Genomic DNA, 16,578 nt, shown 5'->3' on the forward strand with positions numbered 1-16,578 from the left:
CCCCGGGTTCAGGCTGTGGTCCTTCTACTGCCCATGAATGAATTGCTCCATCTGAACATTCAGGAACAGGCTCAAAGCCAGCTGCACTACGAGGAGCACCTCCACAATCACAACAAATCATCAAAAATGGGACCACTGATGGTGGAAGGATAGTAATACTAGATTAGCGCTTGGTGCAAATAAAAAACAAAACAACTTGACTTTTTATGGTCAAATTTGAATTCCTGATATAATTCCGGTTGGTTCTAAAATTATGAAAGTTTCAGAATACAAGCTGAGTAATGGTCAGAGCCCAAAGCAAATAGGAGCTTCTGTATATTAGACTGCAGTCAATTTTAGTTTGTTTTATAGTATTAAAAATTACAAATAGTGGGCCTGGCATGGTGGCTCACGCCTGTAATCCCAGCACTTCGGGAGGCGGAGGCGGGTGGATCGCTAGTGTCCAGGAGTTTGAGACAAGCCTGAGCAACATGGTGGAACTCCATCTCTACAACAAATACAAAAATTAGGTGTGCATGAGGGCTTTTGCCTGTAATCTTAGCTACTCTGGAGGCTGAGTTGGGAGGATGGCTTGAGCCAGGGAGGTTGAGGCTGCTCAAGCAGGGAGGTGGGCGGTGGTTGTGCCACTGCACTCCAGCCTGAGTGACAGAGTGAGACCCTCTCTCAAAAAAAAAAAAAAAAAATTACAGATAGTATCACATTATTAAAACCAATTAATATTTCCATGTCATTATTTAGAAAAATATTAAAGGAGAGAAGAAGGAAAGATGAAAGGTCAGGCAATATAGTTGATCCTTTGTGTTCTCTCCTCCATGTCTTTATTTTCTTCCTTTCACATATGCTTGCCTTTATTTCAACGGTAAAATCTTATTCATGCTTCCAGCAATTCTCCTTGAGGCTACTATTTCCCCCTAGGCAGATGTCTTTTCTTTCAACAACTCTTATACAAATAGAAAACATCACGCTGCTTAGCAGTGTCTTCTGTTGTTAATCAAGTGGAGTTTTCTTATTTTTCTATTTATTATCAGCCTCTTATATAATCTAATCTTGGTAAATGGTTTTGAATAAATGGATGAAAGAAAGAATTTGTAAATTAAAAATGTGAAGAAGGAGGAAAGGAAAAAAGAAGGAAGTAAATTAGGGAGGAAGAAGATAGTAAGGATAGAAATAAGGGAGAGAGGGAGAGAAGAAAAAAGAAAAAAAGAGAAGAAGCCCATGTGTTGGTTTTCTGAAAATCTACTAGAGGAAACTTTGGGTCTACAGGTAGTGATGACTCTAAGGCCCATATATAATTTGTAAATCTTTTATTAACTACAGTACCCAGAGGTAGTCAGCAATATAAAAAACCAACTCAGGCCGGCCGCGGTGGCTCATGCCTGTAATCCCAGTACCATGAGAGGCCAAAGCAGGTGGATCACGAGGTCAGGAGATCGAGACCATCCCAGCCAATATGGTGAAGCCCCGTCTCTAATAAAAATACAAAAATTAACCGGGTGTGGTGGTGCGCGCGGGTAGTCTCAGCTACTCAGGAGGCTGAGGCAGGAGAATCGCTTGAACCTGGGAGGCGAAGGTTACAGTGAGCTGAGATTTCACGACTGCACTCCAGCCTGGGCAACAGAGCGAGACTCAAAATCAAAACAAAAAACAAAAAACAAAAAAAACCCCAAAAACAAAAATCTCAACATGAAAGTCAGGTATTATTTACAGTAGTGATAATCAGCAGTTGGGTAATTAAGTTGCTCTTATGAAGTATTAAATTTAAATATTTTACAAGGTAACTTGTAATCAATATGCATAACAAATAGAGAATGAACTCTTTTCATATGTATTTTATGTTATATTCTGCAACTTCACTCGCATTTTTGCCTTCTTCCTGTCTTGGTTCATTTTGATGAGAATGCTTTTTTCTTTCTCTCTTTCCCTTTTCCCCGTTTCATAGAAATTTTCCTAGTTATTACTTCAATTAATTATGAACCAATAAGAATAAACTCTTATTTGTCAATGTAGAAACTTCATTTTTTGGAAATATGTTTTAAATTTTGGAAAAAGAACTCCAGCTTTAAGCTGTGTTATCACCATGACCAGACTTGTTTAGATGAGTCCAATATTGATGAAAACTTCAAAAAAAAAAAAATGAGGTGTTTAAAATCAGAGAAAACCCAGTTCACAAATAAATGTAGCAAAAAATATCTGTCGCTGTTCATGTGCAAAGAAAAATGAAAGTAGAAGAAGAATATTTTGTATGTAAGTGCTGTGACTTTATATTTTGTGTGTGCGTTTGATTTAAATATCTGAGGTACCTTCTGACCTTAAGATTTTGATTCCACATTTGAAAATGACAATGTTTGCATTAATTTAATTGCAATGTGCAGACTACAACCTACTTACTTTAGAGGTCCTGTTCTCATTTCTCAAAGACTGTGCCATGTGGTTTATCTTGCTCTAATTTCTATCATCATTCAAGGTAATGTTAAAGGCCACCTGGAGAATCCACTGTATTCTACCTTTATGGCTAGACCCTTGACTAGTGCTACCCTAGTGGCCATAGAACACGCTAAATGCTTCCTGTGTGGTACTTCTTTTTCATCATCAAAGCATTGTTTTAAGGTAAGTATTATTTCATACATGACAAAAACAAGGCTCAGAAAGGTTAGGTGACCTTCAGAAGAATCAGACAATTTGGCTTAGAAACCAGAGTTTAACCCTAGGGACTCTCCTTTTATTAATACTATGCAGTGTTAGTATCAATAAAATCTCTTTGAGACCTGCCTATCTTTTAGTCTAAACTTTCACCATGCTGTCATGCACTTATTTTATTTCTTGCACATTGGAGTTCTTCATTGCAGTACCTTGCACTCTCATTCTTTTGGGTTTTTGCACATAGTTTTTTCCCCCTTGTATTGTGTTCCCTTTCTCTAGTCCATCAGCCTAACTCTTATTCATCTTTTAAAATGCAACTCAGAGTTTACTCTTTCCCTGTAGCCTGCCTGCCTGCCTGCCTGCCTTCCTTCCTTCCTTCCTTCCTTCCTTCCTTCCTTCTTTCCTTCCTTCCTCTCTCTCCCTTTCTCTCTCTTTCTTTCTCTCTTTCTTTCTTTCCTTCCTTCCTCTCTCTCCCTTTCTCTCTCTTTCTTTCTCTCTCTTTCTTTCTTTCTTTCTTTCTTTCTTTCTTTCTTTCTTTCTTTCTTTCTTTCTTTCTTTCTTTCTCTTTCTTTCTTTCTTTCTTTCTTTCTTTCTTTCTTTCTTTCTTTCTTTCTTTCCTCTTTTTTGACTGAATGCCTGCCTCCTGGGTTCAAGCAATTCTCCTGCCTAAGCCTCTTGAGTAGCTGGGATTAGAGGCACCTGCCACCATACCCGGCTCATTTTTGTATTTTTAGTAGAGACGTGGGTTTCACCATGTTGGCCAGGCTGGTCTTGAACTTCTGACCTCAAGTGATCTGCCCGCCTTGGCCTCTCAAAGTTCTGGGATTACGGGCGTGAGCCACCATACCCGGCCCCCTCTGTAGCCTTTTCTGATTGTCTTCTTCACTGCAATAGCAATTTGAGCCTGCTTGTTATGGCATTTCCCCGTTACATTGAGACTTATTGCAAATAAGTTTTTATCCTCCACAGTCCTGTAAGGGGTCAAGAAGTTTAATTTTTTTCACCTTATAAACCCAGTGCCAAGCGTAGAAATTTCTTTATAATTGCACAAAATGAGAGTTTGTAAAATACGTTTTATCAAAGAATCAGAAAACGTATCTCTTCCCCCACCAGTTTTTGGGGTACACATATACATAGGATTTGCTAAAGTACTCACATCCTAAGACCAAGAACCCCATGATGAGCAGTCCAATGCCAGCAGGACCGAAATGCACATTGTCTGCGAACTGTCCTCCATTAATGTATACAGTAGAATCTACTGGCTGAGAGAGGGAATAAATTGTGCTGGTTTCATAGTTAGCGGAAGAAGTACTTTCTTCTCTGCCAGTATTGGTAACTTCAGTGCTCGCCTGTGTATTAGTCCTGTCATCTCCATCAACATTTTGAATGTCAATATTAATTGTACCAGTGCAAGTTCTTTGAAGAGCATCTGTAATAACGTTCAAAATGGAAGAAATATTTTAGACATTTAGTGTAGTAATGGTTGGACAATACTGAATTATTTTTTACATCAATATTTATTTCAATGTCTTTATTCCCATAATTTCTCCTCACTTGCCAAATCATCCCTTGTTTTTGACTCGGTTTTAAAAATCAATTAAATTATTATATTATTATTATAACTATTAGTCATAGTAATACTATTTATTGGATTATTTCTTTACATTTGGATATTATTTATAATTGGACATTATATATAATTTGGATATTATATATAATTTGAAAAGTATAGAATTACAGAAAGAAGCAAAACAAAACCAGAAACCAAATTCGTGGTAGCAGCACCCAAGGACAACCCTCGCTGATATTTTTTAAAATGATCTTTTGTCCTTAATTATAATGCCTAATGGTTGCTTATTATTTATGTTACACTGACGTGATCATATGGTTCATTCCATTTTTTTACTTTAAGCTATAAGTATTCTTTTGTATTTTAATAAACTTTTTATTAACATAGTTCCTGATGGTTATATAATTTTATATCGAACGGACCATGGTTTACTTACCCAGTTGCCTATTATTGATGTGGTTTTCAATATTTAATTATTAGTGCTGTAATTAACATCTTGTGCATTCAGCTTGTTATATTTAAACTTTTCCTAAGATTATTGAAAGTGGAATTATTCAGCAAAAATATGGGAATAATTTGAGGTTGTTTTTGTAATCTTTATTACATAGATGTGAGCTCAGTTGTCTGACTTTATTAATTGATGTAACCCTAGAATCTGTCACAATGGCTGACATTTAGTTAGGACTCAATTATACACTTTCTAAATAAGTGAATAAAAACATTTCTGAAATATAACAGAAATACGTTTAAATCCAGTCTGTATGTTATCAAAGCCCATGTCCTTTCAGCTCAACTATGCTAATCCTGCTGTTTTGTTTTTGTTGCTATTTTTATCATTATCATCACATCCTTCTAAACCTATATTGTTATTGTTCCATTTTTAAAAAGAGACAACAGCTATAGATGGAATAAATAAATAACTTCTCTAAGATTATATAGCTAGTACGTGATGGTAGAAGACACAAATCTAGTCTTATTTCAGGACTCATGATCTTAGCTACTAAATTATACTGCCTCAAGTTGTTAAAGATATGAGTCTATAATGCCCAATGTGACAATTTTTGTTGGAAAGGGGTTACTTTAAAATGTGATAATTAAAATTTTAGTATCTTAAGATATATACAGCTTTCTCTAGAAAAGATAAAAATGTCAATTGATTTCTTACCATCTATAGAGAGAATCGTTCCTTGGTATTTTCCTCCGAGCATATTATACTGTTCCCTGGTAACTTTATTTTTCAAAGTGATTATGCCTGTTCTTGAATCGACAGCTAGAAGGTCAGCTGGATTATTTCCCATTACATATCTGTATTTGAAAGGAAATGATACAAATTAATGTCAGCTATCTAAAAAAAGAAATTTTAATTTAAAATGTATTTTTTTTTCAGTGAGTGGTTATAACCCCTAGATATAGTTTTCAATTACTAGAGACTTTATTTTTTCTCAGGGCAGTCTTAGCTATATGGGGCCACTCAGGGGTACATCAAGATTTATATTTAAGAAAAAAAAATACTGAGCACCCATTTCTGATGGAGTGTCCTTTTATGCCCAATTGGATGTCAGAATAATCCTTTGATGCTTGCAGTCTCATTTTCATTTGATTTAGGTAGCAGCAGAATTATTACAGAAGACCTAGATCCTAGGATTTCCTGGGCTGCTCCTAATTCTAAACTATTCTTTTACAAAGAAGTTATTTCATCAACTTGGCCTGCACTTCCCCCCTGTTTCCACTCCTCCTCTCCGCATACACTAGAACTTGAAAAGACCTCTTCTGAATTCCAAAATATGGCCTTGCCTTGAGCCTCTATTCTATTCTCTTCTCATCTTTGACTTCCATGTTTTTCTTCTCATCTACCATTTGTGAAACAAACACTGGTCAGGTAATTCTGTCTCTGTCTCTGGCATTCTGCTAAGCTCTGGGTTGGGTCTACCTTCAGTGAATTCACTCCTGTGGGGTACAGGAGAGCTCATCAGCAACATGGTACAGTGTGACAGGACCTCTAACAGAACTACTCACACTATGTGAGGAGAAAACCAAGAAAGAACTTTTAAAACACACGGGTGGGCTGAGTGCGGTGGCTCAAGCCTGTAATCCCAGCACTTTGGGAGGCCGAGGAGGGGGGATCACCTGAGCTCTGGAGTTGGAGACTGACTTAGCCAACATGGTGAAATCCCTTCTCTACTAAAACAAAAATAGCCGGGTGTGGTAGCAGGTGCCTGTAATTCCAGCTACTTGGGAGGCTGAGGGAGGAAAATCGCTTGAACCAGGTAGGCGGAGGTGGCAGTGAACTCGGATGGAACCACTGCACTCCAGCCTGGGTGACAGAGTGAAACTCGTCTCAAAAAACAAACAAACAAACAAACCCCAAACAACAAAAAATGCATGGGTAAAGTGCTTCTCCCATTCTTCTTGTCACAGTCACATGTGCAAACACAGGTACATGTACACACACAGATTTTCTTTTGTGACTTGGTAGAAATATTTGCATATATAGTTTTAAAAAATAACATGGCATAGTTTTCCTTAATATAACTAATTTTTCATACCAGCGTTATTGACCAATATTGAATGCTGAATAAAGGGAAGAATATAATTGAAATGAGCTAATAAAATCTAATTGATTTAAAGCTGGGCAGATTTACAATCGGAAAATCCTTCCATAAACTCTTCTGAGGGACCAATCACGGCCTATAGTAATCAGCTAATTGATCAGTAAGATACAGAAATACAGGAGTGTCAATACTTTTTAGATATATTATTTTCACATATCACATCTTTACAGTTTAACATCTTACATCTTGCATGAATTTTTATGTTTCCTTAAGTTAAACATTTTAAATGAACAGTTTATAGTACTTTTTACAATTAAATGATAGTTTCAAAAATAAGGAAAAGTACTTTAACTCAGATGCTTATAATCTATAAAAAGAACATATGTACTTAAGTTCAGTACGTAAGGAAAATTAGTTGAAAATCTCACTCTTACCTAACAGTCGTTGAAGGTCCACCTGTGTCCAGGTCAGTAGCTACAAAGTCTCCCACTTTATAATTTGATCCCATATTACCAGTTACAACATATGTCTTTGAACCTGGACGAAACACTGCGCCTTCAATTACATTTAACACAGTCACAGTAATTGCAGTTGCTGTCAGTTTATACTGAGACATAATTGAATGATGAAATTCAGCTTTATTTCTGACACCAATACTAAGTTGCAGATTCTGCATAGCTTCATAATCTAAGGGCTAGAAAATACAGAGTAAAATAGTTTTAGTATAAGAGAAAACGTTCCAGGTGAAAGAGAAATCCTTTGATAATAGCAAAAACAAAATATGATTCTCTTTCTTTTATGAAACATAAATGCACACAAATACACAATTTTTAATCTTTAATTGACGTAAATTTGCGCAAATAAAGTAAGAAACAATTCAATTGCCCTAGATTCATTGTTGAAAAGCTGTAAATGTATGAGATGAGCTCTAATTGTTCACCAAACAAATTAAAAACTTAAAATAATATGGATAGTCAAATTTATGTATTTTTTAGTGCAAAGGCAATTTATCTTACCTTCAATCATTTTACGTTTTTCAGAAAGTAGCTATTTATTACACAGTATGGGTCACATATATTAGGGTTTCAATCATTTGAATGGTTTTATCTATAAGAACTATTTAGAAGAAATTTCACATCTGTAAGTGTGACTCTTTGAACAAATCAGATAATATAATGTAATATATATACTATAAAGAAATATTTTCTTCAACTTGTTCTAGGAAATATTTATCTCATAAAATAATCAAGTAGTGATTTTCTTTATGAAAAATGATATTAATATCTACAACACATAAAATCCACAAACAATTATGCCATTAGGCCCATATATACCAAATATATTTTTCTAAAATTTCACAAGAGTAATTTAGATAAAAATAGAGATTCACGCATTGAGCTCTCTTATTTAGCTAAAATTTTGAATCTTTGTTCTAATGTTGGTTTTATTTGCAATTCAAAGAATGACTGTAAAATCAAATGTATATATACATTACACACACATAATATATATATGTATATAGCTATAACAAAGGATTTAATATATGATATCTCTGGGCAAACGATTATCATTCCCATTTTACAGATAGAGATATTGAGGACGGATAGGTTGAATAATTTTCTAAATAATATAATAGTTGGGGCAAAATAGATTAGACTCCAATTTCCCCAGTATTGAATCCTAAATAGTATCATGGAAAGAATGTGAGCTTCATATCTAGAGAAAACTAGGTTTAAATGTTGGCTGTACTACTTACTAGCTATGAGAACTTACGCAGGTTCTGTGCTCTCTTGGAGCCTCAATGTCTTTATCTGCAATATGGAAATAATATAACGTAATTTGCAGGGATGCTTTGAGGGATAAACTAAAGCACCTGCACACTGTATCAAGTTAAATATAAGCTGTAGGCATGGTGACACTTTAAGAAGACACAGGAGGCAAAAAGTCACAGATTCTTATGGGGACAGAGTTGTTTGAGAGTCTGTTTTCCAGGCCTATTCCGAAAAAAAATAGTTAAATAAGGATTATATTTTACCATGAAAATACATATTGCATGAAACATATACAATCTATGCACAGTTGTTGTAGATTTTAAAAATGGACTCTACAAGTTGTGTAGCACAGGGAGAAACTTGACTATCAGCTCCCTGGGAGGCAAATTTTTTTTCTCACATCTCATGAAATTTTACTGCAGGTAAATGTGGACCATTAATATGGGGAGGACATAAGAGCATTCAGTTGTTCTGGACCAGTTGACTTGGACCAAATTTCCAGTATTTCTGTGTTCCTAATAAGCCTTGATCAGCAGCCACAGTGAGATGGGAGTATGATAATTCTACATTTATAGTAATTTAATTTAAACTTTATGAAAACACACTGGAGGAATAAACACATTTTTATTTACATGATGGATATTCCACATGTGTAATAATTGACTTACAATGTTGACATGGACACAGTTTTAAAGCCCCTATTAAATATGCTTTTAAAAAATTCTTAAAACATTAACCTTAAGGATTAATTATACTTTGTTGTAAGCATAAAATATATTATTTTTAAGGTGTTTTGAATTTATATGATCTATTTGGGGAGTAATGTATTGACAAAATGTTTTAAGTTAAAATTCAATGCCTGTTTTTTAAAAATGATTATAAGCAGAAAGACTATACTAAAAAGCTCTATGTTACATATAAATTTAAAACACAGTAGTCTTTATTCTTTCACTAAGTCAAGTTTGTGAAATGTTAGCATCATTTTATTTTAAGTTTAACATTTTGAAAAAAGGTTAAGGAAACAAAATATTTAGGATAATTACACCATACCTTAACAACCTTTAAAATTCCCACATTTGTTCTTTCATTCATTTCTATTTCAAACCAATTTCCTTCATTTCCAGAGATAAAGAAAATTACTGCCATCCAGTTAGCTGAGAACTCTTCATCCAAATCAATTACTCTAATCTCGAGCATATTTGAATTTAGAGTATTTTCTTCAATATCCACTCTATACTGAAACAAGAAGTGAAAACTCTTAGCACAAACTGTGTGAAAAAGAGAACTATAGTAGATTTATACTGGAATGTTGTAGTTTTCATCTCATTTTTCATGGCTTAACTCCATCTATTCTTGCATAAGCATAAGTAAAAGGTATGTGTCTACATTTGGGTTGCATGTCAATAAACATAACATGTGCCTCTGTAAGTAGAATTGTTCGTATATGTTTTAGTATATAGTGAATTGAGAGTTATTAATTCCAAGAACAAATACTTACTGAAGACTGTTCCATGTAAGGGATGTTATCATTGACATCAAGGATTTTAATGTTGCACTCACATTCCGCTGACATGCCATCTGCCCCGCCGTCTCGGTCAGAGCCTCTTACAGCAAGAGAATACTGGCCATATTGCTAAAAATACATATTACAAGCAATGTCACACTTGACGTAGACAGCCTTTACTTTGTCTTATGTGAAGTTCTTTGAAATGTTGGCTCAACATTTACATAAATCTACGATAGAGGGAGCGTTAACACAGAATATGGAAAATCCACAGGTTTCATGTGATTATTGCCAATAATGCTTATCATGCATTATTTAAATGATGCAACACTTTTTAAAAGGCTTCATTTCTTATTAATAATAATATGCCCAGACATTGAAAAAGTTTATAAAGGGTAAAACAAACCAGAATGATCTCAAGGAGAGAGAGTAAGTTTACCAAAAGTTTATGGCATGAAAATTTCATAACCTAAATAATCAGCCCCGAGTGGGCAAGAAGCATATAGAGAGGTAACATAGATTTGTGTTTTGGGAGGTAGTGGGTTGTGGCAATGGAGTTATTGGTGATGTATCTATTCTTGACTCTATTCAATGGTGCTTACATTTCTAGAAGCTGGTAAAAGCTATGGAGGCTTTCTTTGACTCATGCAAAAATGCACACTCATTCGAAATGATGGATATGATTGAGAGGGTTTTATGGGGACATCTTGAGGTCTCTCCATTGACCCCAGGTTGAGACTATCTGCTCTGGTGGCTTCCCAATGGCTGCAGAGTCCCTTTCCTTCTGACAGCCCTTTCTTACAGCCCTTTCTTACAGTGCTTTACCATGAAAGCTCTTTTGACATGAACGAAACCCCACTGGGCGTTTAAGGAAGTTTGAGAGAGAAAAAAGTAAACATTTAATTTCTTCTAATGTTTATTTTCAAACATGCATGAAGGGAGACTTAGGTAACTTAGAAGCTTATAACATTTAGATAGTTAAAGAGTATTAAAATAATGTGATTTATCCTAAACCTAAAAGTCATCAGCAAAAAGATTGTCATTTTTAATAATTAAAACAAAATTAATTGAATACCATCAGAAAATAGTTTCCTCACTTATGCCCCTAATTTACGTTTAGGTCAGCGAGATTCTATTAAAAGACAATATTTTTTAAAATAATGAAAAAGCACATATTTTAAAACTAAATCATGAAATCACATAGCATGCTGGAAACCTCATAATGACTTTACTCTGTTAACAATCACTAGTTATTTTCTTATCTGTAAACAAAAAGATTGATCAGACTGTCATTCTTATCCTGTGGTTCATTTCCCAAAGTAAATGAATGGGTGGGCTATCGATGGATGTTACGTAGGAGAAAAAGGGTTCTGTTGTCAATGGAGCTTAGATCTGCTAGGTTAAAGAAAGAGAACTTAGCATGTAAATATTCTTGGAGCCTCCAGCATACTCACATGCATTGTAACTCACCAAAATGTGGACATATAGCAAGTGATTCCTAAATTCATTTTATTATAGAACACACTTTTTAGAGAAATAGAGTTTTTCATTGTACCTTAGGCATATTTTCATGTACTTTCACAATATAGTTTTCTTACATTGAAGCAAATTTTAATTAATTAACTATATGAAAAAAGCACAAAACGTAATTTAAAAATCCTCCCTTTTTCGTTTAAAAACTATTTCTTACATGAAGGAATTATGTAAAAAGTTATACAGGTAAAAATTTGAAACATCATTTTCTTTGTCTTTTTGTCTCTTCAGTATCCTTGCTTTTAGAATCAGTTCCTTTGAGACTAAAAACCCACAAAGAAAAAGAATTACCTCTCTGTCTAGAAAATTATTCATCGTCCGAATTTCTCCAGTATTCCTGTTGATAATAAACATTGGTGAATCTGAAGGTTCTTGTCTTATAATCTTGAAGGCTATTTTTGAATTCAAATTGTTTGGTTCATCTGCATCAGTAGCATTGAGTATCATCACCAGTGTATCTAGAAATCAAGGAAAATTGATTGCAAATGGGCGACTTACGTTTTTGTTACAGTATAGTATATCACCTTTCCAAAAAAGTGTTAGAGTTAGTTGATTCATATGATGTGGACTTCATTGTCTTACCTTTCTACTCCTTCAACTTATGAATATCTTGGCTCTTTTCTATATCTTTGCCTAATAAAAAGATCAAATTTTACTAGGAATCTAGACATTGCTGATAACTGGGAAACAAAGGAAACGTGTTATTCTGGCTATTTCTTCTTCTAGTATTTTTTCTTCTTTTTTAAAGGATGTTGTGGCAAAACAAAATGATAATAAGACCAGACCAACATTTTCCCAACTTTCTCAACACTTTCTAGCTATATGATCTTGGCCTCAGTTTCTTTATCTATAAATGGGGATGATATTACTGCCATCCTCATTGAATTCATGTGAGAATTAAATCATTAATAAGAGAAAACTATATAAAGTTCCTAATTAATAATGCACATTTGATAAATATACATTATTACTGTTTTGTTTTGGGTGATCCTTCATCAAGTGTAAGGTAATTAGTAGATGTAAAGAAATGCTTGTTTAACTACATACATTGTCCTGTCTCTTATATTTTTCATTAATTTTATAAGTAGTTTTGATGAAGATTATTGGGTTATTGGAGAATGTGAAAAACTGCCAGTGCTCATTCATAACTTTGGAATTGTTCTCTACTCTCCAACTCCATTTCAAATACAATTTTCCTACAAATGCTCCAAGGCATCTGTCATCCCCCACCTGTATTCATTGTAGCATAACCTTTAAAATGTTTTCACTAGATAATTAACATTTATATACACTTATATAATTTATATAATTAAATTCCATGCAACTATTTGAAAGCAGTGAAACAATCTAGGTGTCCTGATATGGAAATATGTTCAAAATATATTTATATAAAAATTCCTGTGGATTAGTATGTAACAGATGATACCATTTATGTTAAAGAGCATGTGATTTATGTTTACATAAATAGAACGCATGTACACAGTGCATACCTCTGAAGAATGGTACTAGGAAATGCAGACAACAGATTTTTGTTCCTTTTTCCTTTTCATATTATATAAATTTAATGAGCATTTTTATAACATTTTTAAAAGTTGAAAGTATAGGTACAGTATTTTAATGAATAAAAGTAAAGTGTAGGGATTTTTGGAATTCACAAGAAATTTTATCACTTCCAGGTTAAACCACAAAATGAAGTTTTGTGTGGAAGTGACTTCTATAAGTGATTTTAAAGTAGCTAATTTTAAAAAGGTGGGCGGTGGGGAATGCAGTATGAGCAGAAAAGGGTGGGATTGCCCATCCACACAGTTAGACTGGGAGGCTGAATTCACATCTCGATGCCCCTGCCACCACTGTGCAAAATGCCTTTAAAATTTCTTGTTAGGACTCTTCTACAGGGCTGGCCTGAGAGTCATATGAGAAAATCCTCCTCATTGCTTTGGAATCACGCCTTGTGTCTCTCAGTTTGGAGCTGCTTCCATAGTTGAAAGGAAAGACTTGCTATTCTGCATATTTTCTATGGTTTATCTGTTACGTTCATGATGTGTATTTGACATAGTTTAGTCTCCAGTTAGGTGCCTGCTTGTTAGGAGTGATTTGGAAGCCACTACATTACTTACTTGCATTAGAATTTTCTTCTATTTGTCCTACAAATGTAGCCATTGAAAACACTGGAGGGTTGTCATTTATATCCAAAACCCTGACTCTGAGCTCTAGCGGCCTCTCTAAATCTTGGCCCATTGAGTTCAGAGCTCGGCAGTAGATCTGGGAGAGAAAAGATAAATAATTATATTGTGAAACACAGATGTATTAAGTTCTTACTTTGAGCATTATACTAGCACTGTGGGGAATTAAAAGAATTATTATGTCTAACTAGAACATAGGCACAAGCCCTGCTTACAGTCACTAAAGGAAAGCAAATGTGGCATTCTTAAGCTAGGTAGTAGCTACATGGGGGTTTGTATCATTATTATTATTATTTGTATTTGAAGCATCCCTAAGTGTAATGTGTACTATTTTACAAAATGGCATATTTCCATATATAAATGCATTGTGATACTAGCCTGGGCAATATAATGAGACCCTGTCTCTAAAAAAATAATAAAGATTTTAAAAATGCATTGTGCTCCAAGAAAAGCTAACAGGGTAGCATGCCTTTTTAAAGTGTGTGGGGTATCATTGTGGTACAGATGGGAGAAATAAAGATTTGGAATTGAAGGCTAAAGAATTAAAGTTGTGTGAGGAATACAGGCAGGCAGTGTGAGTGAAAACTGCAAATCTCGATTATTATTTGAAGGTATTTTGGGATATGGATTGATGGGGTTTTAATAGAAGAGGTAACAGGAGCAAAATAGGGTTTCTTTATTCCTAGTTTTAATATTAAGAAGTGTTGGCCATGATGATAGAGGGGAATGGGAGTAGCCAAGGAGTCGGCAGAAGGGAGACAGTAAAACAGAGGTGATGGAATGATTCTCCAAGTAACTGGTAATTATAGGACGATGGAAATGTCTTGGAATACGCTGTGGGAAAAAGCAAACAATTGATCCTGCTTTTGGATTTAATGGAGAACATTTCTGAGCTGGGCGAGAGAGAAATAATTGTGGGAGTTTGTGATGGATGGTTTCAGCCTTTTTCGTGAAGTTGGTCACAATGTCAACTGCTTAAAGTGGAAATGAGGTAGAGGGTTTGAAGAGATAGGATACTTAAACTGTGTGACAGCTCCTATAAAGAATGGAGTGAGATTCCCTTAAGAAAGGATGAATTTTCAAGGTGCATTCGGAGCTCAGGCGAGCTTGAGGAATACAAATTTATAGTAAAGTATACTTGCTCAGAAAACAGTCCTGCGGTAGCTCTAGAATCATTATCTGACATTAGACTTAAAAGAAGCTAACATTCTTTACTGAATTTAAAAAAACCGAAAAATTAAAAAGTTAGATATTTGTTCTTCCAAACAAATACTCTAGTTTGCCAATGAGGACAGTATAGACGTTAGCATTTTTGCTAACACTTAAGTGAAACATTTCCTTCTCTCTGAATCTTTGCATTTCTTTTCAGTCGTGGGATGCTCGTGAATTAAGAAATAACCAAAAATGCCAAATATTGAGACTCTTGAAATCAAATTAAGTATGATCTGAGATTAAAAGCTTCTGAGAAGAATTTCAGCATGAACATATATATTGACATGAAGTCCACTTACAATGAAGAAGGGAGTGACTTCTCGATCAACTATGGATGTTATATTAATTTCACCAGTTTTCTGATTAATGACAAAGATCCCATACGGTGGCTGATCAATTCCTACTCCAGAGATGCGGTATGTAACTTGCTGGTTTGCAGCACAATCTGAGTGAATCTGCAGAACGAACACAAGTAAAAATATTACAGGAAGCAAATAGAGTTCTATATTTGATATATATATGACAGCTTTCTTGAGAGTTGTTGCATATGATGACCTTGTTATTTAGGAAATATTGACAATGGAGAATTATTTTCCTAGATAAGAGTAACAATTACAGCTCTAATATTTTCAATGGTAACTGACAATGTAATTAAAGAAATTCAGTTTCTACTTCTATCAAACAAGAAAAAAAGCAAAATATCACCCCACTATATCTAAGTCTATGCAATCATTATGCATACCTTCATTCATTCAACAGTTAAAATTTTATGTTGTCCAGCACTTTGGGAGGCCGAGACGCGCGGATTACGAGGTCAGGAGATGGAGACCATCCTGGCTAACACGGAGAAACCCCGTCTCTACTAAAAAATACAAAAAACTAGCCGGGCGAGGTGGCGGGCGCCTGTAGTCCCAGCTACTCGGGAGGCTGAGGCAGGAGAATGGCGTAAATCCGGCAGGCGGAGCTTGCAGTGAGCTGAGATCCGGCCACTGCACTCCAGCCTGGGCGACAGAGCGAGACTCCGTCTCAAAAAAAAAAAAAAAAAAATTATGTTGTACTCTTTGCAGGGTCTGTGCTTGCACTGGAGCTACAGAATGAAATTGCTTGCCCTCTTAAGGAGTTTACCAATGTTGTCATCATGCAACTGTAATCTTCAATTTTTTTTCAATGTAAAGTTTTCAAAGAAAGTAGATTTATTTAGGTGACAAGTGTTATCTGGGTTTGAGCGGAAGCTCTGAATTCTGAAAATGGGAAGGAAGTATTAGCAGAAAAGGAAGGAGACCATGCAAATAAATGGTTATAGAAACCGGAACTCTTTCTTTGAAGTAAAATATAGTTTGACTGTAAACAAATCTTAGTGGGGAGTCTTCGTGAGCGTCTGTGTGGATGTATGTGTATATTTGTGTGTGTATCTGTGGATGTGTATATCTGTATGTTCATGAATTTGTGGGGGTGTTTCTGAGTGTGTGTGTGTATGTAGAAAGGAAGATACAGAAAAATGAGTAGAAAAGGGGTATGAGAGAGGGCACCTTGTGAATGTTAATAAACAAACAAAAAAGTAGGAATTCAATTCTAATACATTGTGAGGCAAAAAGAGCACACATTGAAAATT

General features: G+C 35.0%; 2 protein-coding genes across 19 annotated transcripts in view; both read right to left on the bottom strand.

Annotated features, from left to right (window-relative positions):
- Positions 1-16,578, bottom strand: part of TTR (transthyretin) — a 1,143,467-nt gene that overhangs the window by 255,466 nt on the left and 871,423 nt on the right. Inside the window, exon 1 of one of the 18 annotated variants that reach the window (XM_050768288.1) lies at positions 5,925-5,928. The exons of the other annotated variants lie outside the window; for them this stretch is intronic. The gene's annotated coding sequence lies outside the window, so the exon portion shown is untranslated. Of the gene's footprint in view, positions 1-5,924; positions 5,929-16,578 lie in introns of those variants that run through there. 18 annotated transcript variants of the gene reach the window in all.
- DSG1 (desmoglein 1) overlaps positions 1-16,578 on the bottom strand; it is a 35,372-nt gene that overhangs the window by 9,576 nt on the left and 9,218 nt on the right. The window contains exons 4-12 of the mRNA XM_050768262.1: positions 15,266-15,421; positions 13,689-13,833; positions 11,863-12,029; positions 10,033-10,167; positions 9,585-9,770; positions 7,197-7,456; positions 5,376-5,515; positions 3,797-4,069; positions 2-135 (exon numbers count right to left, since the gene is read on the bottom strand). Of these exons, the coding sequence (XP_050624219.1) occupies positions 2-135; positions 3,797-4,069; positions 5,376-5,515; positions 7,197-7,456; positions 9,585-9,770; positions 10,033-10,167; positions 11,863-12,029; positions 13,689-13,833; positions 15,266-15,421 (1,596 nt within the window). The remainder of the gene's footprint in view (position 1; positions 136-3,796; positions 4,070-5,375; positions 5,516-7,196; positions 7,457-9,584; positions 9,771-10,032; positions 10,168-11,862; positions 12,030-13,688; positions 13,834-15,265; positions 15,422-16,578) is intronic.

The sequence above is a fragment of the Macaca thibetana genome, chromosome 18 (genome assembly GCF_024542745.1).
Source record: "Macaca thibetana thibetana isolate TM-01 chromosome 18, ASM2454274v1, whole genome shotgun sequence".
Lineage (NCBI taxonomy): Eukaryota > Metazoa > Chordata > Mammalia > Primates > Cercopithecidae > Macaca > Macaca thibetana.